General features: G+C 43.6%; 2 protein-coding genes across 3 annotated transcripts in view; one reads left to right on the top strand and one right to left on the bottom strand.

Annotated features, from left to right (window-relative positions):
• Positions 1 to 434: 434 nt before the first annotated feature.
• neurl4 (neuralized E3 ubiquitin protein ligase 4) lies at positions 435 to 15950 on the top strand. Its single transcript, XM_062065109.1, is given in 30 exon segments — positions 435 to 474; positions 477 to 652; positions 2241 to 2727; positions 2809 to 2868; positions 2939 to 3393; positions 3464 to 3575; positions 3650 to 3738; positions 3876 to 3948; positions 4019 to 4292; positions 4368 to 4549; positions 5118 to 5203; positions 5279 to 5441; positions 5515 to 5722; positions 5794 to 5870; positions 5938 to 6016; positions 6089 to 6258; positions 8807 to 8935; positions 9003 to 9148; positions 9228 to 9446; positions 10908 to 11006; positions 11069 to 11221; positions 11302 to 11469; positions 11547 to 11705; positions 13501 to 13680; positions 13760 to 13853; positions 13927 to 14034; positions 14122 to 14266; positions 14332 to 14444; positions 14517 to 14676; positions 14746 to 15950. Coding segments are annotated over 30 exon segments (4809 nt in total). The 3' UTR covers positions 14951 to 15950.
• Positions 15528 to 19423, bottom strand: part of hdlbpb (high density lipoprotein binding protein b) — a 13848-nt gene continuing 9952 nt past the window's right edge. For both annotated transcript variants that reach the window (XM_062065110.1, XM_062065111.1), the window contains exons 23-28: positions 19222 to 19356; positions 19004 to 19147; positions 18750 to 18929; positions 18569 to 18685; positions 18347 to 18499; positions 15528 to 18269 (exon numbers count right to left, since the gene is read on the bottom strand). In XM_062065110.1, coding sequence (XP_061921094.1) covers positions 18177 to 18269; positions 18347 to 18499; positions 18569 to 18685; positions 18750 to 18929; positions 19004 to 19147; positions 19222 to 19356 — 822 coding nt within the window. In that variant the 3' untranslated portion in view covers positions 15528 to 18176. The remainder of the gene's footprint in view (positions 18270 to 18346; positions 18500 to 18568; positions 18686 to 18749; positions 18930 to 19003; positions 19148 to 19221; positions 19357 to 19423) is intronic.

Below are 19423 nucleotides of genomic sequence, written 5' to 3'. Positions count from 1 at the left end.
CCCAAAAGGGACAAGCGGTAAAAATGAATGGACGTTTTCTTTATTCTGAGATCAGAGAGTTGGCACGTGGTATGTGCTCCCTCTAGTGGATTTAGGAAAATCATGTTCAAATGACGTCGTCATACCACCAGATATATGTTTAGTTATGTACAGCGAAAAGTGGGTAGAAACATGGATGGACGGATAGAACTACTGTATTTGGATATTTTATTATTTACTTCATTTGTGGAAGTGAGAGGAACACATTTGCTGTCTTACATACTCACAAAATACATAGATACAAAGAAAACAAAACAATCACTTACTGAAAAAGATACAAATATATGAGGTCATCAAATCTTTGTCTATATATCTTTATTTTTTCCAACACATCGAACATTTCGAATGTAAACAATCAACAGTAGGTGGGGTGGTGGGTGCCGTATGCAATTGCTATGACGTCATTGTCGCAAATACTTGCTGTCGTGAAACAAGGCCGCCCCTAAAGATGGCGGCGGAGCTACATCCGCGGAGCGGAAAGCTGATCGGCCTGTCGAACTCCAACAGAACCGCCCGGCGCAACCAGCCAGTCCAGGAGTTCAACCATGGCTTGGTGCTAAGCAAGGAGCCGCTGAGAGACCGGGATGTATTCACTGTCCGTATTGATAAGAAGGTAAACACACTGCCGCCATTGCTGCTGAGAGCGAGGGGTGAGACGATGGGGGAATGCGAGGACAGCGCTTGGTGGGACGGCTTGAGGGGTCTGTGTCTCTTCTGCAGTCTGGACTTCTCCTACTAAACAGCTCGGCCTGACAACGGCTTTCCTCTGACTAGTTAGTAAGACATTATGTTAGGAATGTATTGTTTGCTGGCACCTAGATCGTCTGTGTAAATGTATATTTATATATACATGTTGTGATCGATGACTTTAGCAACGAGGAAGTGTTGCTGGTCCTTGTTAGTTAGCCATGCTAGTGAGCTGTTAGCTGCAAGCTAAGTGATTGTTGGTTAGCTTGACTGACAGGTGCAATGTTGTGTCTTTTCTCTTGTTTGTCTGACTTTAGGATCTCAGCTAATGTATGCCGGATTTGTTTGAGCTTCTTTGCTAACGTCCTATCGGCTAGGGGACATTGCCATCGTATAATACAGCAGCTAGCAACATGTATGTGAACCATTCAAATGATGTATCCATCATTACTTTGTGTTAGATGATTAATTTTGAGACACAGAACCCTAGCACTGAGCATAAAAAAATCCCTATAAATCGGTCAGTGATTATCTTTCCCATGTGATGCTCTACGCTTGAGTCATACGCTTATAATCAGACTCGCATACAAAATCAATGCACTTCCATCACAATACGCCCAGATTGGCAGTATTGTCCATCCTGTCTGCATCCACTCAGCTACAGAGGAAGTGGATGCACTTTTCATATCGGGGCTCGACTGAAATGCCCGCTTGTCCATGTAGCAGCCTAACTGCTTTGAACGCCTCTTTTTTTCAGGAATCAGGATTGAGGAGCAACCAAGAGGTCTAATCCACATGCTGATAGACTCATTGATTTAATAGGTGCCTCGGTACTGATGCATACGACAACACAGCAACCCTCAAGCTCAAAGTGATGCTCAAGGTCACTTGTGTTTGCCTACAGTCTCTGGTTGGACACTTGAGAGCAGCCTGGCATCACACGAGTAGGTGAAACGTTAGAAAAGAAGACAAAATTGAATCATTATTATGACACATTGTTATGCACACACGCTAGGATTTTCTATTGCTGGGAAGTGGATGATGATATGTGGGGCTGCTTGTCATGTGATCTGAAGAATATAATGTGACAGGATGTTTGTCATTTATTTAGATGATTTATCCTGGTGGTTGGTAAAAATTTCTTAAGGTTCAAATCATCATTTGCAGTATTAGCCATAGGTTGTGAACTTATTTAATTGGATGGATTCACTTCTTCTTGCAATGTGTGTGATGTGTCCCTGAGTAGTGAATAAGCCACCTCTGTAACATTGCTTTGTCTCAACGCTTTAGTCTCTATGGGCTGCGTTCTCTATGACAGAATGACTAAAAATAACCTGACAGATCATAAAACAAATCACTTTTATATCCACCTTCAATTTTTTTGCTCTGCATTTGAGCTATTTAGTGCAAATTCCCAGCTTGCAGGCTCTAACACAATCCGCCCAGATATGTTTCTCCTCTGGCGTGCTGCTTGTCGGTGTCTCTCAGCTTTGCCTTTTTTTAACATACCCCAGGTGAATTTGTGGAGCGGTTCTATTGAGATTGGCGTGACAACACTGGATCCCGCCCTGCTGGACTTCCCCAGCAGTGCCACGGGCCTGAAGGGTGGCTCGTGGATAGTCTCAGGGTGCTCTGTGCTCCGGGATGGCCGCTCAGTGCTGGAGGAGTACGGCCGCGACCTGGATCAGCTGTCAGAAGGCGACTGCGTGGGCATCCAGCGCAGCTCCCTTGGAGAGCTCCATCTGTGGGTCAACGGCCAGGACTGTGGTGCGGCCGCCAGCGGCTTGCCTTCCAAACTGTGGGCCGTGGTGGACCTATACGGTAAGTGCACGCAAGTGACGGTGGTGAGCTGTGAGCCGCCGTCGCCCTCCACTGAGAGAGAGACATTAGTTCGGGATGAAGCGGATAAGGAAGAAGAGGAGGAGGAGGTGCGAGAGGATGCAGGCATCACGGCACTGATGAGTATGGCAGCGATGAATGGAGTCGTGACAGGAGATGACGGTAAATAATGCTTTTATTAAACTATTTGGAATGCCAATAGAAGTTTTGAAGAATTTTTTTTTCCACTCTGCTGGTTATTAGTGCCTGAGCTTAGTTGCAGCAGACCGGACAAGTTCCCCAACAACCTCGACCCAGAAGCGGGTGAGCAAACCCTCCAAATTAGCCATGAATATTTGGTCACATGCCCAATTTTCATTGTTGCTTTTCTCAGTTCTGACAGAGCACCAGCTCTTTGACGTCTTCAACAATGCAATAGTATCTTTTTACCGCGCCGAGGATGAGGGCGGAGGGGAAGATGGCGGTGGAGACACGGGAGGAGGAGGAGGGGCGACAGGAAGTGATTCCTCCTCTAGAAACGACACAAGGAACAGCGACGGAGGAGGTTCAGTGAGCCATGACAGCCGGACAGGGACACTAGCAGGGGGAGGTGCGGCTGGAGGAGATGATGCCGGTAACATTAACAGCAGCCCCGCTGGTACCGGAGGAGCAGGATCCGTGGCGGGTGGCTTGACCACCAATGATGCCCTCCTCTTTCACGAGAAGTGCGGCACACTGATCAAACTGAGCAATAACAACAAGACGGCAGAGAGGAGGAGACCGCTGGACGAGTTCAACAACGGTGTGGTTATGACTAACCGGCCGCTACGACACAATGAGATGTTTGAGGTGAAAACACACTTTTGTTGTACAGGCGAGTAATGCTGTCAGTTGAACATATGATACTGTGTATTTTCAGATTCGCATTGACAAACTGGTGGACAAGTGGTCGGGTTCGATCGAGATCGGTGTGACCACGCACATCCCGAACAATCTGGACTACCCTGCCACCATGACGAATCTGCGTTCAGGTAAAGCATACGAAAACACAATAATCCAAAATATTCCAAACAAGCTAAGGTTAATTGCTAATGTTTAATATCAGGTACAATCATGATGAGTGGCTGTGGAATACTGACCAATGGGAAAGGTACCAGGCGGGAATACTGCGAGTTTAGCTTGGATGAGCTCCAGGTTTGTGAGCAAGCACATACACACACACTTCAGCCTATTAATTTGAGGGCAACTTTCTATGTACACATTTTGTGTTCCATTGTGCCAAAAGTCGAGGCACAGTGTTTTACGTTATCCTGTGTGTGCATCCCTATCAGGAAGGAGATCACATTGGGTTAATGCGCAAAGCCAGCGGTGCGCTTCATTTCTACATCAACGGCATCGACCAAGGTGACACAGACACTCACACCACAGTACACAAAAGATGTTATCCTGCTGTAATGACTTCATACCCCTGAAGGTGTTGCAGCAGCCCAGACCCCCGGCGTGGTTTACGGCGTGGTGGACCTCTACGGAATGGCCGTCAAAGTCACCATCGTACACAATCATAACCACAGCGACCGCCTCCGACGCAACAACGCCATCATGAGGGCGCTCTCACCTGACGTTGGTCGGCCCAGGCCTTCCCTCTCCCTTACCCCCGACACGGACACACCTGAGCGACTGCTCTTCCACTCCAATTGTGGCCAAAAAGCCGCCATCATCAGCGACGGCAGGACGGCGCTTCGGCCACAGTAAGGCATCCGCTGGAGTCCACACTTCTTCCACACTTGGACAATCTGAATGTGATACTCATTCTTGCTCCTCAGTGCCACCGATGACTTCAATCATGGTGTGGTCCTCAGCAGCAGGCCGCTGCGCTCCAATGAGGTATTCCAGGTTCGTATTGACAAAATGGTGGACAAATGGGCTGGCTCCATCGAAATCGGCGTGACGACACATAACCCCGCCTACCTGCAGCTGCCATCCACCATGACAAATCTGCGCTCAGGTAAACAAAATTATTATTTTCACATGTTCTTTGATTTTAAAGAGGTGACACTGTTTTGTTATTAATAATAATAATAACATAAGTGCCCTTGTCTTGTTCTGCTTAAAAGAAACATCCAATATTTCTTCTGACGTTCTTCATGAAAAGGTCTCAAAAGGACAGTTGACCAAGGACCTTTTTATGTAAATGAATACAATTTAAAATAATCTAGTAAAAAACATGGCACCCTTGCTTACTCCACAATACATTCATGCACATACTAAAGACAGTTCAGAAGAAAAGTTATTTAATGCGATTGCTCCTCCTGCAACCTAATGCATGATAGTCAGCGAGCCTCTCTCTCACGGTGCTGCACTGTCACGTGAAAGCCAACACTATAACGGGAGAATAAGGAGAAAGTATCGGCCGTTAGTCTAACAACGGTGCAGAATGAGTCCTTATGTAAAAATGGCAGTTAGTTTGATGTAGTTTGATATGTAAGATTTGGAGAACTTTGATATTATGTCATCTGTGTGAACTGAAATTTGAAAGTTTTGTGCAACCAACAATGTAAGTACTGTTCATTCAGGTACATGGATGATGACAGGGAATGGCGTAATGCACAATGGAACAACGATACTGGATGAATACGGACACAACCTAGACCGTCTGAAAGTGTGTAACATGTCATTCAAGATACATTTTCCCAAAATTAGCACTTTGTCAAGGCTTCGTCATTGTCTCACACAGGCGGGCGACACAGTCGGTGTGGTACGCAAAGAAGATGGCAGCCTCCACTTCTTTGTAAACGGCGTGGCTCAGGGCCCAGCGGCCTGGAACGTGCCCTCCAGCGTCTACGCCGTGGTTGACCTCTATGGCCAGGCTGCTCAGGCCACAATCATGGACGACATGGGTGAGAGCCCGCAACGGATGCCAGAATATTGACCTAGGAAAGAGAAGGTGTGTTAAACCTTTCTTCTTTTCAGTGGACCTCCCTCCTCTACCAGAAGACGCCTCAGAAGGTCCTACAGCTATGTCCCCCGGGAGCCCGTGCTCAGTGGCAGGTGGCAACACCACAGACCTGCGTTTCCACCACCTACACGGTACCAACGCCATCATCACCAACGGGGGGCGCACCGCTCTCCGCCAGAACTGCCGCAGCGAGTTCAACGATGCTATTATCATTTCTAACAGGTAAGGTGCACGTGGCTGTGCCTGACTGGCTTTTAATGTCGTATTGAGACAGGAGGTTTGCATTGTCGTAGGTGGCTTCGAGATGGAGAGCTCTTTGAAATCATTATTCAGAAGATGGTGGACCGCTGGTCGGGTTCAATAGAAGCAGGTGAGGAGTTTAAGCACACAGGACCTCTGTGATGATGTCACCACTAATGATTTGTTGCTGTGTGTAGGTGTAACGGCCATTAGGCCAGAGGAGCTTGAGTTTCCCAACACGATGACTGACATTGACTATGACACATGGATGCTCAGGTAAGCAAGCGATGGGAATTGATGTTATCATACCATGTGCTTTAACTTATTTTTTTCTCATTTTTGTTTCAGCGGAACATCCATCATGCAGGATGGCAACACCATGCGCAACAACTACGGCTGCGACCTTGACTCTCTGACCTCAGGCTCACGAATTGGCATGATGCGCTCCGCCACTGGTGACCTCCATTATTACATCAACGGCGTGGACCAAGGCGTCGCCTGCTCTGGTCTGCCTTCAGGTAGAAGAAGGGGGAATTCACTCTTGACACTTAGTTATTTTCTTACAATAGAGGGTTTCTTGAATGTGATTCATGGGTCAGTTTTGGCCCACAGCTCGTTTTTGTGGGCCCTGCGTTGTACCTTGTAAAAATAGTCATTATTATTTATTAATAAATAACACTAATCTGTCAGTGTGCTCAAAAAAATGGATTCACATTCATAATTTTTAAGATTCGATTTAAAGAATATATAGATAGGTTGATTGGCAATACTAAATTGGCCCTAGTGTGTGAATGTGAGTGTGAATGTTGTCTGTCTATCTGTGTTGGCCCTGCGACGAGGTGGCAACTTGTCCAGGGTGTACCCCGCCTTCCGCCCGAATGCAGCTGACATAGGCTCCAGCAACCCTCACGACCCCGAAAGGGACAAGCGGTAGAAAATAGATGGATGGATATACATATATATATATATATATATATATATATATATATATATATATATATATATATATATATATATATATATAAAAATTACGTTTTTTAAATATGTTATATATATATATATATATATATATATATATATATATATATATATATATATATATATATATATATATATATATATATTTTTTTTTTAATTTATTTATTTATTTATTTTTTTAATTTTTTTTTTTATATATATATATAAATATATATATATTTAAAAAACTGTTAATTTATTTTGCAAATTAGTTTTTGTTTAAGAATCAATTTTTGCATTAAATGCAATAAACAACTATTAGTGGTATTATTATTATTATGGTGGTATTATACTGTGGCTTTTATAAATTTTTCTTTTTTTAATATTGTATTTGTATGTCTTCTCAATTGCTTTGCAAGTTTAAAAAGTATTGTAAAGCTGGGATTGGGTTGGAATTATGGTTGGTTTATTTTCTTTCAATAGATTGATTAACAGTCTGTGATTTTGTGGTTGCAGTGCAGAAACAAAAAGTCCACAAAAAAAACACCTTAAAATTAGAGCAAAACAATAAAGAACACAAGGACATTAAACCAGCTGTTACTTCAGTGGCGCCATTTTTACATGCACCTAGCTACAAAAGTGAAACACAATGAAAAACCAAAAATTTGCAATGGATAATACATATTGCACACATACGATTGCACCATGCATAGACAAGCAATAAAACAAAACAAAAACGCTACATGTTCATTCCGCCAGGGCTCCGTGAAGGCGTTCAATGCTAGCTACGCAGCCCCGTCTCTTCCTGTACATCTCCGGTCTCTTCACGTGGACTTCGGTGTGGCAGAGAGCCAGTAGCTGGTCTCTGATGCAAACATGGCCATGGCCAGAAGGCTCCCCAAAGGCAGCTTTAAAAGTACACAAAAAAGCACCAAAAAGCGGTGCAGAAGTCACGAAAATGCCACCTCTTGTTGCACAGTCCCAAAGGGACCAGAACTTAAAGTTTAAAAAATCCACATGAAAACAAGAGGGAAACATCAAGAACACAAAGGAGAACACACAAAAGCACAGAGCTTCTGCAACCAGCAGCCAGTAGAGCAGTGCCATCTTGAAAAAAAAATCTAGGTATTTTAAAGATACTTAAAATTGCAGTTTATTTGCTGTGATGGAGGTGATTATAATTAACTTGTTAACTTATTATTAACAAGATACACAATTAGCTGCTAGCTAGACAACAGGGTGACCCAAAATAAACACAATATTAGCCTGTGGGCATCTGCATTTTTGGCAATGACAATCACATACTTTTTCATTAAAATCAGCCAATACTGATCGCTGATGGACTGGCACATCGCTACAAATTATATACTACGAGAATTGTGTTAAATTGAGAATCAATTCTGAATCGAATCGTCAACCGAAGAATCTAAATCGAATCGTAAGGTGCACAAAGATTCCTACCTGTACTAATTTGCTTTGTCACATATAACACAAAGATGTCTATGGTGTGTTCAGATATTGACCGACATTGCATACGTTTTAGCATCCTACTCAGTGGCCTAGTGGTTAGAGTGTCCGCCCTGAGATCGGTAGGTTGTGAGTTCAAACCCCCGGCCGGGTCATACCAAAGACTATAAAAATGGGACCCATTACCTCCCTGCTTGGCACTCAGCATCAAGGGTTGGAATTGGGGGTTACCAAAAATGATTCCCGGGCGCGGCTACGCTGCTGCCCACTGCTCCCCTCACCTCCCAGGGGGTGATCAGGGGGATGGGTCAAATGCAGAGGACAAATTTCACCACATTTCACCACACCTAGTGTGTGTGTGACAATCATTGGTACTTTAACTTTAATCTTCTTTCTACAAAATGTATGAAAAGGCTCACACCTTAACCCCCGCATTCTTCATTTTTTCTGTATGCACCCTTCATACATGTTCGAAATAAACTTCAACCAACCAACTAACCAGTTGAAAATGTTTGGACATCCTTGATGTATAATTTATTCCCCTGGCTGTGTTTTGCATTGCATCACTGAGCTGCTGGCCCATCATAATGAACCAACGAGTCCCTCTCTGTCTCGCTCTCTCTCTGTCTCTTTCTCTCTCAGAGGTGTTTGCAGTGGTTGACCTGTATGGTCAGTGTGTTCAGGTGTCCATCACTAGCTCCTCAGGCCCGCTGGACAACAGTCTGTGTACCAGCAACATCACAGAAAAGAGCTTCCCTATACACTCTCCAGGTAGACACATACAAATCACAGGTTTTCCTTATATGCTAACTAACCTGTCTTACGTGTGTTTATGCAGTAGCAGGAGTCGCTCACCGCCTCCACAATAAACATGGTAAGAACGTGGTGCTGCTGGGTGAGGGGTGCCAGGCTGTCAGAGCAGGGGGTTACGCCCACGGCATCGTGTTCAGCGCCAAAGAGCTAAAAGTGGACGAGATTTTTGAGGTACTAAAATAAACAGCCCTGTCATCGCATTTCATGTTGTTGTTTTTCTCTCCTGACGTATTTGTTTTTGCTGTGTCAGGTGAGGGTCGACGAGGTGGACGATCAGTGGTGCGGTTCGCTGCACGTTGGCCTGACCACGCTACCGCCCCCCGAGCTGCCGTCATGTCCGCTCTCTGGCTTCTCCCCCTCCCTCCCACAGCTTCGCACCAAGGTCACCTGGCTGCTCTGCGGCTTGGAAGTCCGTCGTAACGGTGTGCTGCAACGGCAGAACTACGGCTGCTCGTTGGACCGGCTGACGGTGAAATAGTTTTTTTTTTGCATATTGTTTAGCACTGTGGTCCCCATCCACCGGGCCGCGGCCCGGTACCGGTCCGTGGACCGCACAAGAAATTTAAAATATAAAATATTTTTTTATTTATTAAATCAACATAAAAAACACAAGATACACTTACAATTAATGCACCAACACAGAAAAACTCCCTCTCCCATTTATACTCATTCACACTCATTCGCACAAAAGGGATGTTTCTTTCTGTTATTAATATTTCTGGTTCCTACATTATATAGCAATATAGATCAATACAGTCTGCAGGGATACAGTCCGTAAGCACACATGATTGTATTTTTTTATGACCAAAAAAACGGTCCGTGGGACAAATTTTCAAGTGTGTCCGCAATTACAAAAAGGTTGGGGACCACTGGTTTAGCACATGGGTGTCCAAATTGTAGCTTGGGGGAAATTTTTGGACTGCAGTTCGACATATCCTAAAAACAAAATACATTTATAATGAATGAGAAACACAGCATTGGTAAATATTACACTGATTTACTTTGTCACATCTGACACAAAAGCTAACATATCGATGTTCTGTCAAAAATAGCTTTAGCATATGTTTTAATTGGATTGAAAGCCTAACCGGAATAATGCTTCATGTAAACATGCCATTTGTAATAAATCTGACCCAGTCACACAAGTTCTGATCTAAATTTAATTCCGATTGAGACGGGTGGTTTATGCCGATAGTCGTTCGGATTGTAGCGCTTGAAAACACATCTTCCGAAATTCGGGATGAAATTATCCTTACTGCGCATGTCTTTGACGTCTGCTATACTTTGGTGGTGGAGGGGGGACTAAACGAAATAGTTTCAGCATGAAGCGATTGTCTTGCTGCTGTCTCCCCCCATTCAACATGTACAGAAGTAGCGTTATAAATACTGTTGAGTTTGTTTCTCTGAAAATGAGACTAGCAAAAACAAAAGTAGTGAACAGAAGGAAAAATTATCGTGACCGCGTCGAACAAGCAGAAATGCGCAAAGCCATGTTTGTCTACAGCGAAAGTCACTGATTTTTCAGCACCTGCAGTGAGCGAACTCGTCCAAAAGATGGCGCCATCACGCAAGCAAATACCCATCTTTCCGTTTATGGTATGGTGCTGCGCATGTCAAAGTAAAGTATTCCGATTTATGGTGTGATGCATGAAAATGCACGTCATATTCAGATCCTTTTTTTCAGGGTCCATGTACACAGGAATATTGTCATCCGGATTATGATCAGATTACCGGTAAATAAATCTTGCCCATGTAGACGTGGCTACTGCTGTGGTTTTAGCATCTTTAATGCACAAAAAATTAAAAGTTGCCCCTGTAAATGTTCTGTATGCGGCCCTCTGTGGTCCAAGTTTAGACCTTTAGTTGAGGGCATCACACACACGTTATAACACCAAACATTTAAAACATTACCTGGGGGATTTCTTTTTAGGTTGGTAATCGTGTAGGTGTCAAGAGGTGCAGCGATGACACAATGCACATCTTCATTGATGGCGAGGACATGGGACCTGCTGCCACTGCAGTAGCCAAGGTACACACAAAAAACACGCAAAATATGCTTTTCATTAAATAAACATGTTTCTGCTTTTCCAGAACGTGTATGCGGTCCTGGACCTGTATGGACGGATAACAGCGGTGTCCATCGTCAGCTCCACCCTGATTGAAGACGTGGACAGCGTTAAGGCGGTATCTCTCTCCTCAGAAAGCTGTAGTGAAGGAGAGGACGACAGCACACCCGTCAGAGAGGTACGGAATGTGGCTTGGCCTTTTGACCTTCTCCAAACATCTTATAGAGGAATTCCCACTTTGACTCTTGCTTCCTACAGGCTGCGGGTGAGCTATGCGCGTTGGTGCCTACCGCGGTGGCCTTCCTGGAGAACCACGGCAAGAACATCCAGCTATCCAACCAGAACCTGACAGCCGCAAGAGTGTCGAGCTACAATCAGGGCCTGTTGGTGACTGCTCAGCCTCTGGCCCAGCATCAGCTATTCCAGGTGGCTCCCATGCTCCATTGAGAATATGTTTGGAATTTTCCACCTCAGGTGTCTTAAGGCTCTTCTTTGCTCTCCAGTTTAAGATCGACCGCCTCAATCCATCATGGACGTCGTCGCTGTCATTAGGGGTAATCGGTCACTCTCCAGATCGCCTCAACTTCCCCTCCACGGCATGCTGCCTGAAGCGCTCTACTTGGCTGCTGCAGAGAGACTCCATCTTCCACAACTCTCTTAAAGTAGGAGCTCAGGATCACTCTAACTCAGTGCTACTCAATTATTTTCTGTTATGAAAAGAAAAAAGAAGAAAACATTTCACACACCCCACTCTCGACCGTGATTTTAAAGTATAATTTGTCTATAAAATTGTTCTAAGTACACCTCTGCATAACATTGTATTCATATTAATCTGTAACAGAAATGATTTATATTGCATGAATTTGCCTGGAAACAAAACGTTTTCACACCCCACTATTTAAGAACTGCTCTAACTTGTCTATTTGCTGCAAGCATGCAAATAGACAGATTTTGACCCTTGAATACCCTTTCCCTGTTAGTGTGTTATGGCATTTATGTGGTCAGATTTTACAATTAAGAACTACCTGACCTGTCAATAATCACGGGCTTATTTTACCTCCTCTACTTGGCGTCTTTCAATAATTTTTCTTATAATGTGCGTGCTTGTTGTACCGTAACTGTTCTTTTGTGTAAGCATAAATGTCAACTCGCATATTAATTAGATCAGTCCATCAAATTTTAATGAAAACAACGGGACACCAAATATCATTAACATTAAAGATATGCAGATGGTCAATAATAGTTCATTCACTACAAATAATAGTGTCATTAATATTATTTTCTATCTTTGACTTTTCTGACAAAATTTTGTTTTTTACATTATTTTATGAATTCAGCATACAGTCTTGAATTCAGTCATTGTATTCTGGGAGGATGGAAAGTTCTGGTGGGCTAGATGTGACCCACAGACCACTAGTTGATTTCCGTAAAGACTTTTTTTTTTTTTTATTCCATGTGATTACTTGATTCGTTCAGAGGGTGCTCCGCTCCCCTTCGCAAACGTTTTCTCCTCGGTTCATCAGTACCAACAAAAGTGACTAATGTAACACACTGAATACTTTCAGCTCCAATAACGCTTCCCTTCTTTCTTTAATTACCATTGTTCGCTCGCAGTGAAGCAAGCTAACAATCTAAATACCGTATTTTTCGGACTATAAGTCGCAGTTTTTTTCATAGCTTGGTGCGACTTATACTCAGGAGCGACTTATGTGTGAAATTATTAACACATTACCGTAAAATATCAAATAATATTATTTGGCTCATTCACGTAAGAGACTAGACGTATAAGATTTCATCGGATTTAGCGATTAGGAGTGACAGATTGTTTGGTAAACGTATAGCATGTTCTATATTTTATAGTTATTTGAATGACTCTTACCATAATATGTTGCGTTAACATACCAGGCACGTTCTCAGTTGGTTATTTATGCGTCATATAACGTATACTTATTCAGCCTGTTGTTCACTATTCTTTATTTATTTTAAATTGCCTTTGAAATGTCTATTCTTGGTGTTGGGTTTTATCAAATACATTTCCCCAAAAAATGTGACTTATACTCCAGAGCGACTTATATACTGTATGTTTTTTTACTTCTTTATTATGCATTTTCGGCCGGTGCGACTTATACTCCGAAAAATATGGCAGTCGCCAGGAGTTGTTTGATCCCGGAGAGACATCACACACTGAACCCTGACAAAGAGCTATAAAAGTTGTGGTCTCTAAAGTGTGTCTTTTTTTTATTGGCCCACAGCACTTTGTAAAAATAAAATCAAACCACTAAAATGGGAAAAATGGAGCAAAAAAATGTTGTTACTAAAAACTAGGAACGCAAAGTTTTTTGTTTTAGCCGTTTAAAAAAAAAAAAAAAAAGTTATATACTCACAAAATGTCTTAAAAGTGGTTGATTTGTGACTTGTTTGGCTCAGACATTTCTCCAAACTACCTTTCCTCTTCAGATTTGCGAGAACTATGGCCCTAACCTGGACACGTGTCCTGAGGGCACGGTGTTGGGTCTGCTGGTGGACGCCAATAGTTGTCTCCACCTCTATGTAAACGGCATGGACCAGGGGGTGGCAGCGCAGGACATCCCTTCCCCCTGCTACCCCTTCATCGACCTCTACGGCCAATGTGAACAGGTACGCTTGCTCGATGACACCGTTGAAGCCTTTTTATTAGCACCATTCTAATCAGGAATGTTTTTTGTCATCCGTTTAGGTGACCATCGTGATAAACAACATGCCAGCTGTGGGCGGAGATGGTGGCGACACCCGCTGTCAGGGTGATATGGAGAAGGCGGACATGGTTGACGGTAGAGGCGGCCACTTTGTCCTTTTTTTATTTCAATGTCCGCTCCCTTTTTTGACTCAGCTGTGTCCGCGCAGGTATCAAAGAGAGTGTGTGCTGGACGCCTCCTCCTGACGTCAACCCCAACAAGTCGTGCGAGTACCAGGCCCTGTGCGCCCGCTTTAAGGACCTGCTCACTCTACCAGGTGACCTTCACAAATGTCTATTATTATTAGCACAGCAAATCAAAATGACTGATAACTGTCCTCATTTTGTCCCTCGCTGCCCCGCAGATGGTTACTTCAATGAAGATGCAAAGTACAACCAGTGCTACTGCGAGTCCTGCCACAAGCTGCGGGGGGATGAGGCGTATTACAAGAGAGGGGAGCCCCCCCGCGACTACGCTCTGCCTTTCGGATGGTGCTGCTTCGCCCTTAGGTGAGAGGATCAAAGCTGTGTTTTTTTTCTCTTTTTTTATCAGTTTACTCATTAATGTCTTTTAGGATCAAGCCCCACTGTGAGGTCTCTACTGCACTAAAGAAGTGGCACATTGCTTACCACGGCACCAGCGTAGGAGCTCTGCGCCGCACACTGGACCACAGCAAGTTGCTGCCTGGTAGGACCTCCACATTTTATCCTTGTGCCTCGAAGTAGACCCAGAATACATTTGTGCATCAATGCCACACAGGGACGTCGTCCATCTTCTCTGTGTCTCCGGTGAAAGCAGAGGGTCTTGACGGCTACGCTGATCCAGAGGAGAACATTGTCCCTGGCAGAGAGATGGCCAGAGTGCGTCTGTCGCCCACCATGCGCTACTCGGGCTTAGAGAATTTTGCTCCCAAAGTGCAGTAAGTCTTCATTTGCTGTCCTTAACGCTCCTACTTGCAGCAGAGTAGCTGATAATGTCTCCCGTGCAGATTTCGGGACCCCCGCTCTCACCGCTGCCACCAGGCCCAGGTGGGCTTCCAGGTGTGCGTGCGCCCAGGTTCTTACAAGGCGGGGCCGCAAACACTGGGCCACAGCGAGCCTCTGGACCCCCGATTCAGCAACACTGAGATTGAGTGGATGACAAAAGAGCAGGGTGGAACACTCCTCTACGGCCTGCTTGTGCGGGTCGAGTGACACCTCCCACTTTTGATAGAAGTGACAAATCCAAGCCCTGCCTTGAGCAACAGACTCCTCTGGGATCCAGCTGGTCCTTATGATTGTCCACAGGATTATTTTACTGCTTTCAAAGAAGAACAGACACTGCCTGCACTTTATGTTTCGGATACTCGTGGGCAATTTTTAATCCCGTTTAACAGCAACATGACACACTTACTAGTTTTCTGAAGGTTTTTTTCATTTGCGTTTTATTTTGGGAGCACTGTCCAAAGTCCCGTGCCAAGCTGAATGTTGGTTTGGATTATGACTGAATTGTAATTATGTTTTCACATTTGAAATAGATGCTTTGATGACTTTAACCTGTATTGTTTACACATGTAACATACATTATAGTTGTGTTTGCGTGCGGTCCAGAGTGTGTCTCTGCTTTCTCCTCCAAAAATAATCTTAAACTGTGTTGAGAGTTCTTCTGCACTTTTAAGGCCACTTTCACAACCTCCTAGATCATTTGTCAGAACTACAATGTTTACTACACCCTTACTTCAAGAATAAAAATTTCTTCATGCTCTCCGTGTTAGCATCCAAACGGAAAACTGATGAGACGTCAATGCTGGCGTTTAAATGTCAAATGTTTTTAATGAGTGTTCTGTGGGTTCCCTTCTTGAAACCATGGTTCATTGACAACAAACGTGTCAAATTATTCAGAGGAACCAGTGTATGATTGATTGTAACAGCTTGTTTGTTTTCATTCTCAACCAGCTATGTTCTGCGACACCCCGATGCTTCTTAAGGCACTTTTGATGAGTCAAACTCAAAACTGATTCAAGAAGCTCAACAATCTTCTACGAGCAGCTGGGATCTGAGGAAACTTCCAATCAAAAATGTGAAACATATAATAGGTCAATTATGGCCGAGTGCTGCTTTGTAAAATTTTATTTTTTGCCCCCTTTTTGTTTTCTGTATGTTGAATTGTACATAAATATATTCCTGATTTATAAAAAAATAAACTGACAGTATGCACAGAAAGTTTTGTTTGTTTTGGCCATAAAAAGGTCAAACAAAAGACCTTCAAGAACATCCTTATTTTCTGTCAAACTTTATTTAGAGTAAAAAACAAAGTCATCTGACATTTTTTTATTGCAGTAGTTGCACAATCACACCTTTAGTCAAAATGCTGTTGATTTCTTACTTATTAAGGCCAATAGTGTGTTTTTCTTGGTAGCTTTTCACAGAAAATTATAGCTGCTGTGGAGGGCAGCTCTGTCCCGCCATTTAAGATCAGACAGCAAGCATGAAGCAGCAAAGTCAAGACTTCTACAACTCTAAACAAACAAAAAGCTAAACAATGAAAATAAGTACTTTTAATGAAGTAGAACACCTGCTAGCATACAGTACATCCCTGGGTTGCATAGTCTGTTTCATCAACCTGTCATCAGCTATTAAAAACCTTTATGCAACAAATTGGACTTTATAATTCGACCCTGAGGGTTTTTTCTCCTAAAATCTACAGTTGTGATCATTTTGGATAAATCTCATTTGCCGAACGACTCGAGTTACTATTTTAAAAAAAACGCATTTTACTCAGCTAACCCTGCATCACCTAGCATGGCGGGAGTAGTCGCTAAGCATCATGGGAGATTGTAGGCGACATAAAACAATGTTTTTTAAACTACTCCTAAGTGCTTTACCAAGAGCTTCAGTCACAAGGTATGACATTTAAAAATTATTTCAAGCGGTCAGTTTAAATCAGGGTTTGATTTAAGAACTATTAAATGAACATTTGTTGATGACATTTTAATGCCATGCTTAGGCAAATGTAAAATGTGTCAAAGTTAACCTCAAATGTAATATTTAATTTAGAAAATATATAAATGATTGCCACATTGCTGCGCGACTACTTTGAATCATGAGCTTTGCTACAAATGATAACTTAAACACACGCTTTAAAAATGAGTATATCAAAAAAGTCTTGTTTCTTTTGCTGGCAACCAGTTGAGGTGGGCGGATCGAGCCAATAGTTGACATTATCGATACCAAAGCATGAGCGGTACTAGCATATTGTTTGCTTCCCTTCTAAATGTACTCACGAAACATTGCTTGAATTCAATAAAGTAGTAGGCCTATTGTAGTTTTCACTTTTCTTTTTTATTTAGAACTATTGCCTTGTTCAAACAATTGTACGTATTAAAGAAGGTAATTGTAATATTTTGATGAAATAATATTAATAATATTAAAACAATTATAATTAAATATTATGACAATTTGGTTTATTTGTTTTATGGTTTGCCTTGAATATTTGTCCAGGGTTTTATTCGGATTAAAATCATGATCAACAAATTAGAGGCTAAAATCACAAACTCATTCAATGATCATAAAAAATGCCAAGTAAAAATTAGTTAGTAATAGTAGTTGGTATCGGCACCTGTATTTACCTGGTGTTGGGTTAATATCTAAATGTGTGGTATCGCCCACCTCTAAGCAGCCTCTGAGTGCATGTCGCCAAAAATATCAAGCCATAAATGAGGAGCTCTTAGAATAAAAGACTATGTCAGTCCAAGTTTGGTTCAGCTTCATACAAACACACACCTTGAAATACACCACCAACAAAAAAATCCCTCACGGTTGAAAAAAATTGCAAAAACTCTTTGTACACAAACAGTAACCACTGCCTATCGTGTTGCCAGACTCTGAAGAACATTGTTCACCCGCAAACATAAAATCGCTACAGTGGGTGCTTTTTAAAAAAAAACAGTAGATCACAGTACTCCAAATAAAATGGCTCCTTATTTTTTTCCCCAGAATAAATAAACAGAACATGAGATCAGTGCAGGACTTCCCCTCATCATGAGTCCTTTTTTTTTATAAAGAAAACTACAGTGGCAGATTTGCCTAAAAATAATTTTCACAAGCGTACACACACGCGCACACACACACACACACTCACACACTCACACACTCACACACACGCATGCTGCCAAGCACAGGAACAGAATTAGCAGTGAGTTGAGTTTGAGTTTGGCAGCCTGTGCAAGACGAAAACAAAACCTTTTAGAAATGGACCAGCAATGGTTAGGCCAGCTAAGAGGCAGAGCGGGACGTTAAAGAGAGTGCGACATTCTTGTTCTCTCTCAGGGCGCAAAGAAGGAAGAGAAAAGAACCGATCTCCCAGAATGCACTGCGGCAAGGTTCGGGAGAAAGAAAGGTGAGCAGCAATTAGATGTCTGTTGTCTCAGTGGATTTGCGTTCAGAACTTCTTGGGACCCCAGGCGGACGTCTGCTTGGGGGCCATGCCTGTCCCAAACGTGGGAAAGTCTTCTGCGCTGGTCATGTCAGGAGCCTGCAATGAGCCACAGACACCACGCTGACCAGCTGATCTCAACAGAGCGCAGCCTGTCAGCTGCGGCTCGGCCTTACCTTGTTCCCTGCGGCGTTCCAGGGGGCGTCGCGCACCACAAAGCCTTTTGTCGCACCCCCGTTGCCATCGTCCACTCCGCCCTTACCTCCCCCGAAGCGCGACGGAGGCTTCATGTATGATGCCAACGTCTCAGTTTCCGTCATGCTGAGAATCTAAAAGAATTGCAGAGGAGACGAAGCATCAGCCATATTGATTTCCTGTCTAAGTACAACTTCTCTCACATATTCTTCCTCAAGATTGAGCAGGTGGTCTATAGCGCCGTCCACCGTCTCGGGAAGCCCCGTCACAGTTACTTTGTCAGGCTCGTCAGAGTTTGGTGGGGGGAAGCGGATATCCACCTGCCAACACGGCAGAAGGTTATAAAAACAGGTGAAACCGGGAGTTATGACTATCATGGCTCACCTTGAACTCCTCCATCAGCTTGCGTATGGCTTTACCACGGGCGCCAATAATCCGGGCGTGGGTCCTCGGGTCCAAGTGCACATCTTGGCTCACCATCTCCTGAAGCTCGGCCACCAGCTGCCTAATTGCCTGACATGCCTCTTCCACCTTCCCCTCGTACCCCGAGATGACGATCAGGTCCTGAGAGACAAAACCCATGAAGCAAAAATGAGGAAGTGCTTACAGGTGAAGTTTAAGCAGAAAGCGTTACACACCTGTTGTTCGTCTCCCTTGTCTGGGAACTGGATGTTGACGTCATGCTCTTTTCGGATTTGGGATATGACCGCCCCCTTGCGTCCGATGATTTTGGGATGGAACTTTGGATCTACAGACATGGTTAGCTTGAAGCTCCTCAGCATCTGTGAAGAGATGCCTACAGTCAACACAAGTGGAGGTATGTGAGGTGTATTAGAGGACAAAAATGGGCCTTCACCCTGTCCTCCTGTTCCGCCTGGAGTTCTTTCACCCGCTCAAGCACACCCTGCTTAGCTCGCTGCACGTTGGCGATCAGGCCCGTCACCTTGATGACATCTAGCTGCTTCTCTGGTTGTGGCACCCAGATGTTCACCTGCACATGGCAACACACAAAAATGCAGAAGCCAGTAAAGGGCACGAAAGAGCCTCAAATAATTTGC

This window comes from Entelurus aequoreus, linkage group LG12 (genome assembly GCF_033978785.1).
Source record: "Entelurus aequoreus isolate RoL-2023_Sb linkage group LG12, RoL_Eaeq_v1.1, whole genome shotgun sequence".
Taxonomy (NCBI): domain Eukaryota; kingdom Metazoa; phylum Chordata; class Actinopteri; order Syngnathiformes; family Syngnathidae; genus Entelurus; species Entelurus aequoreus.
The sequence above is the reverse complement of the archived record's forward strand: the minus strand, read 5'-3'. Positions and strand labels throughout refer to the sequence as shown.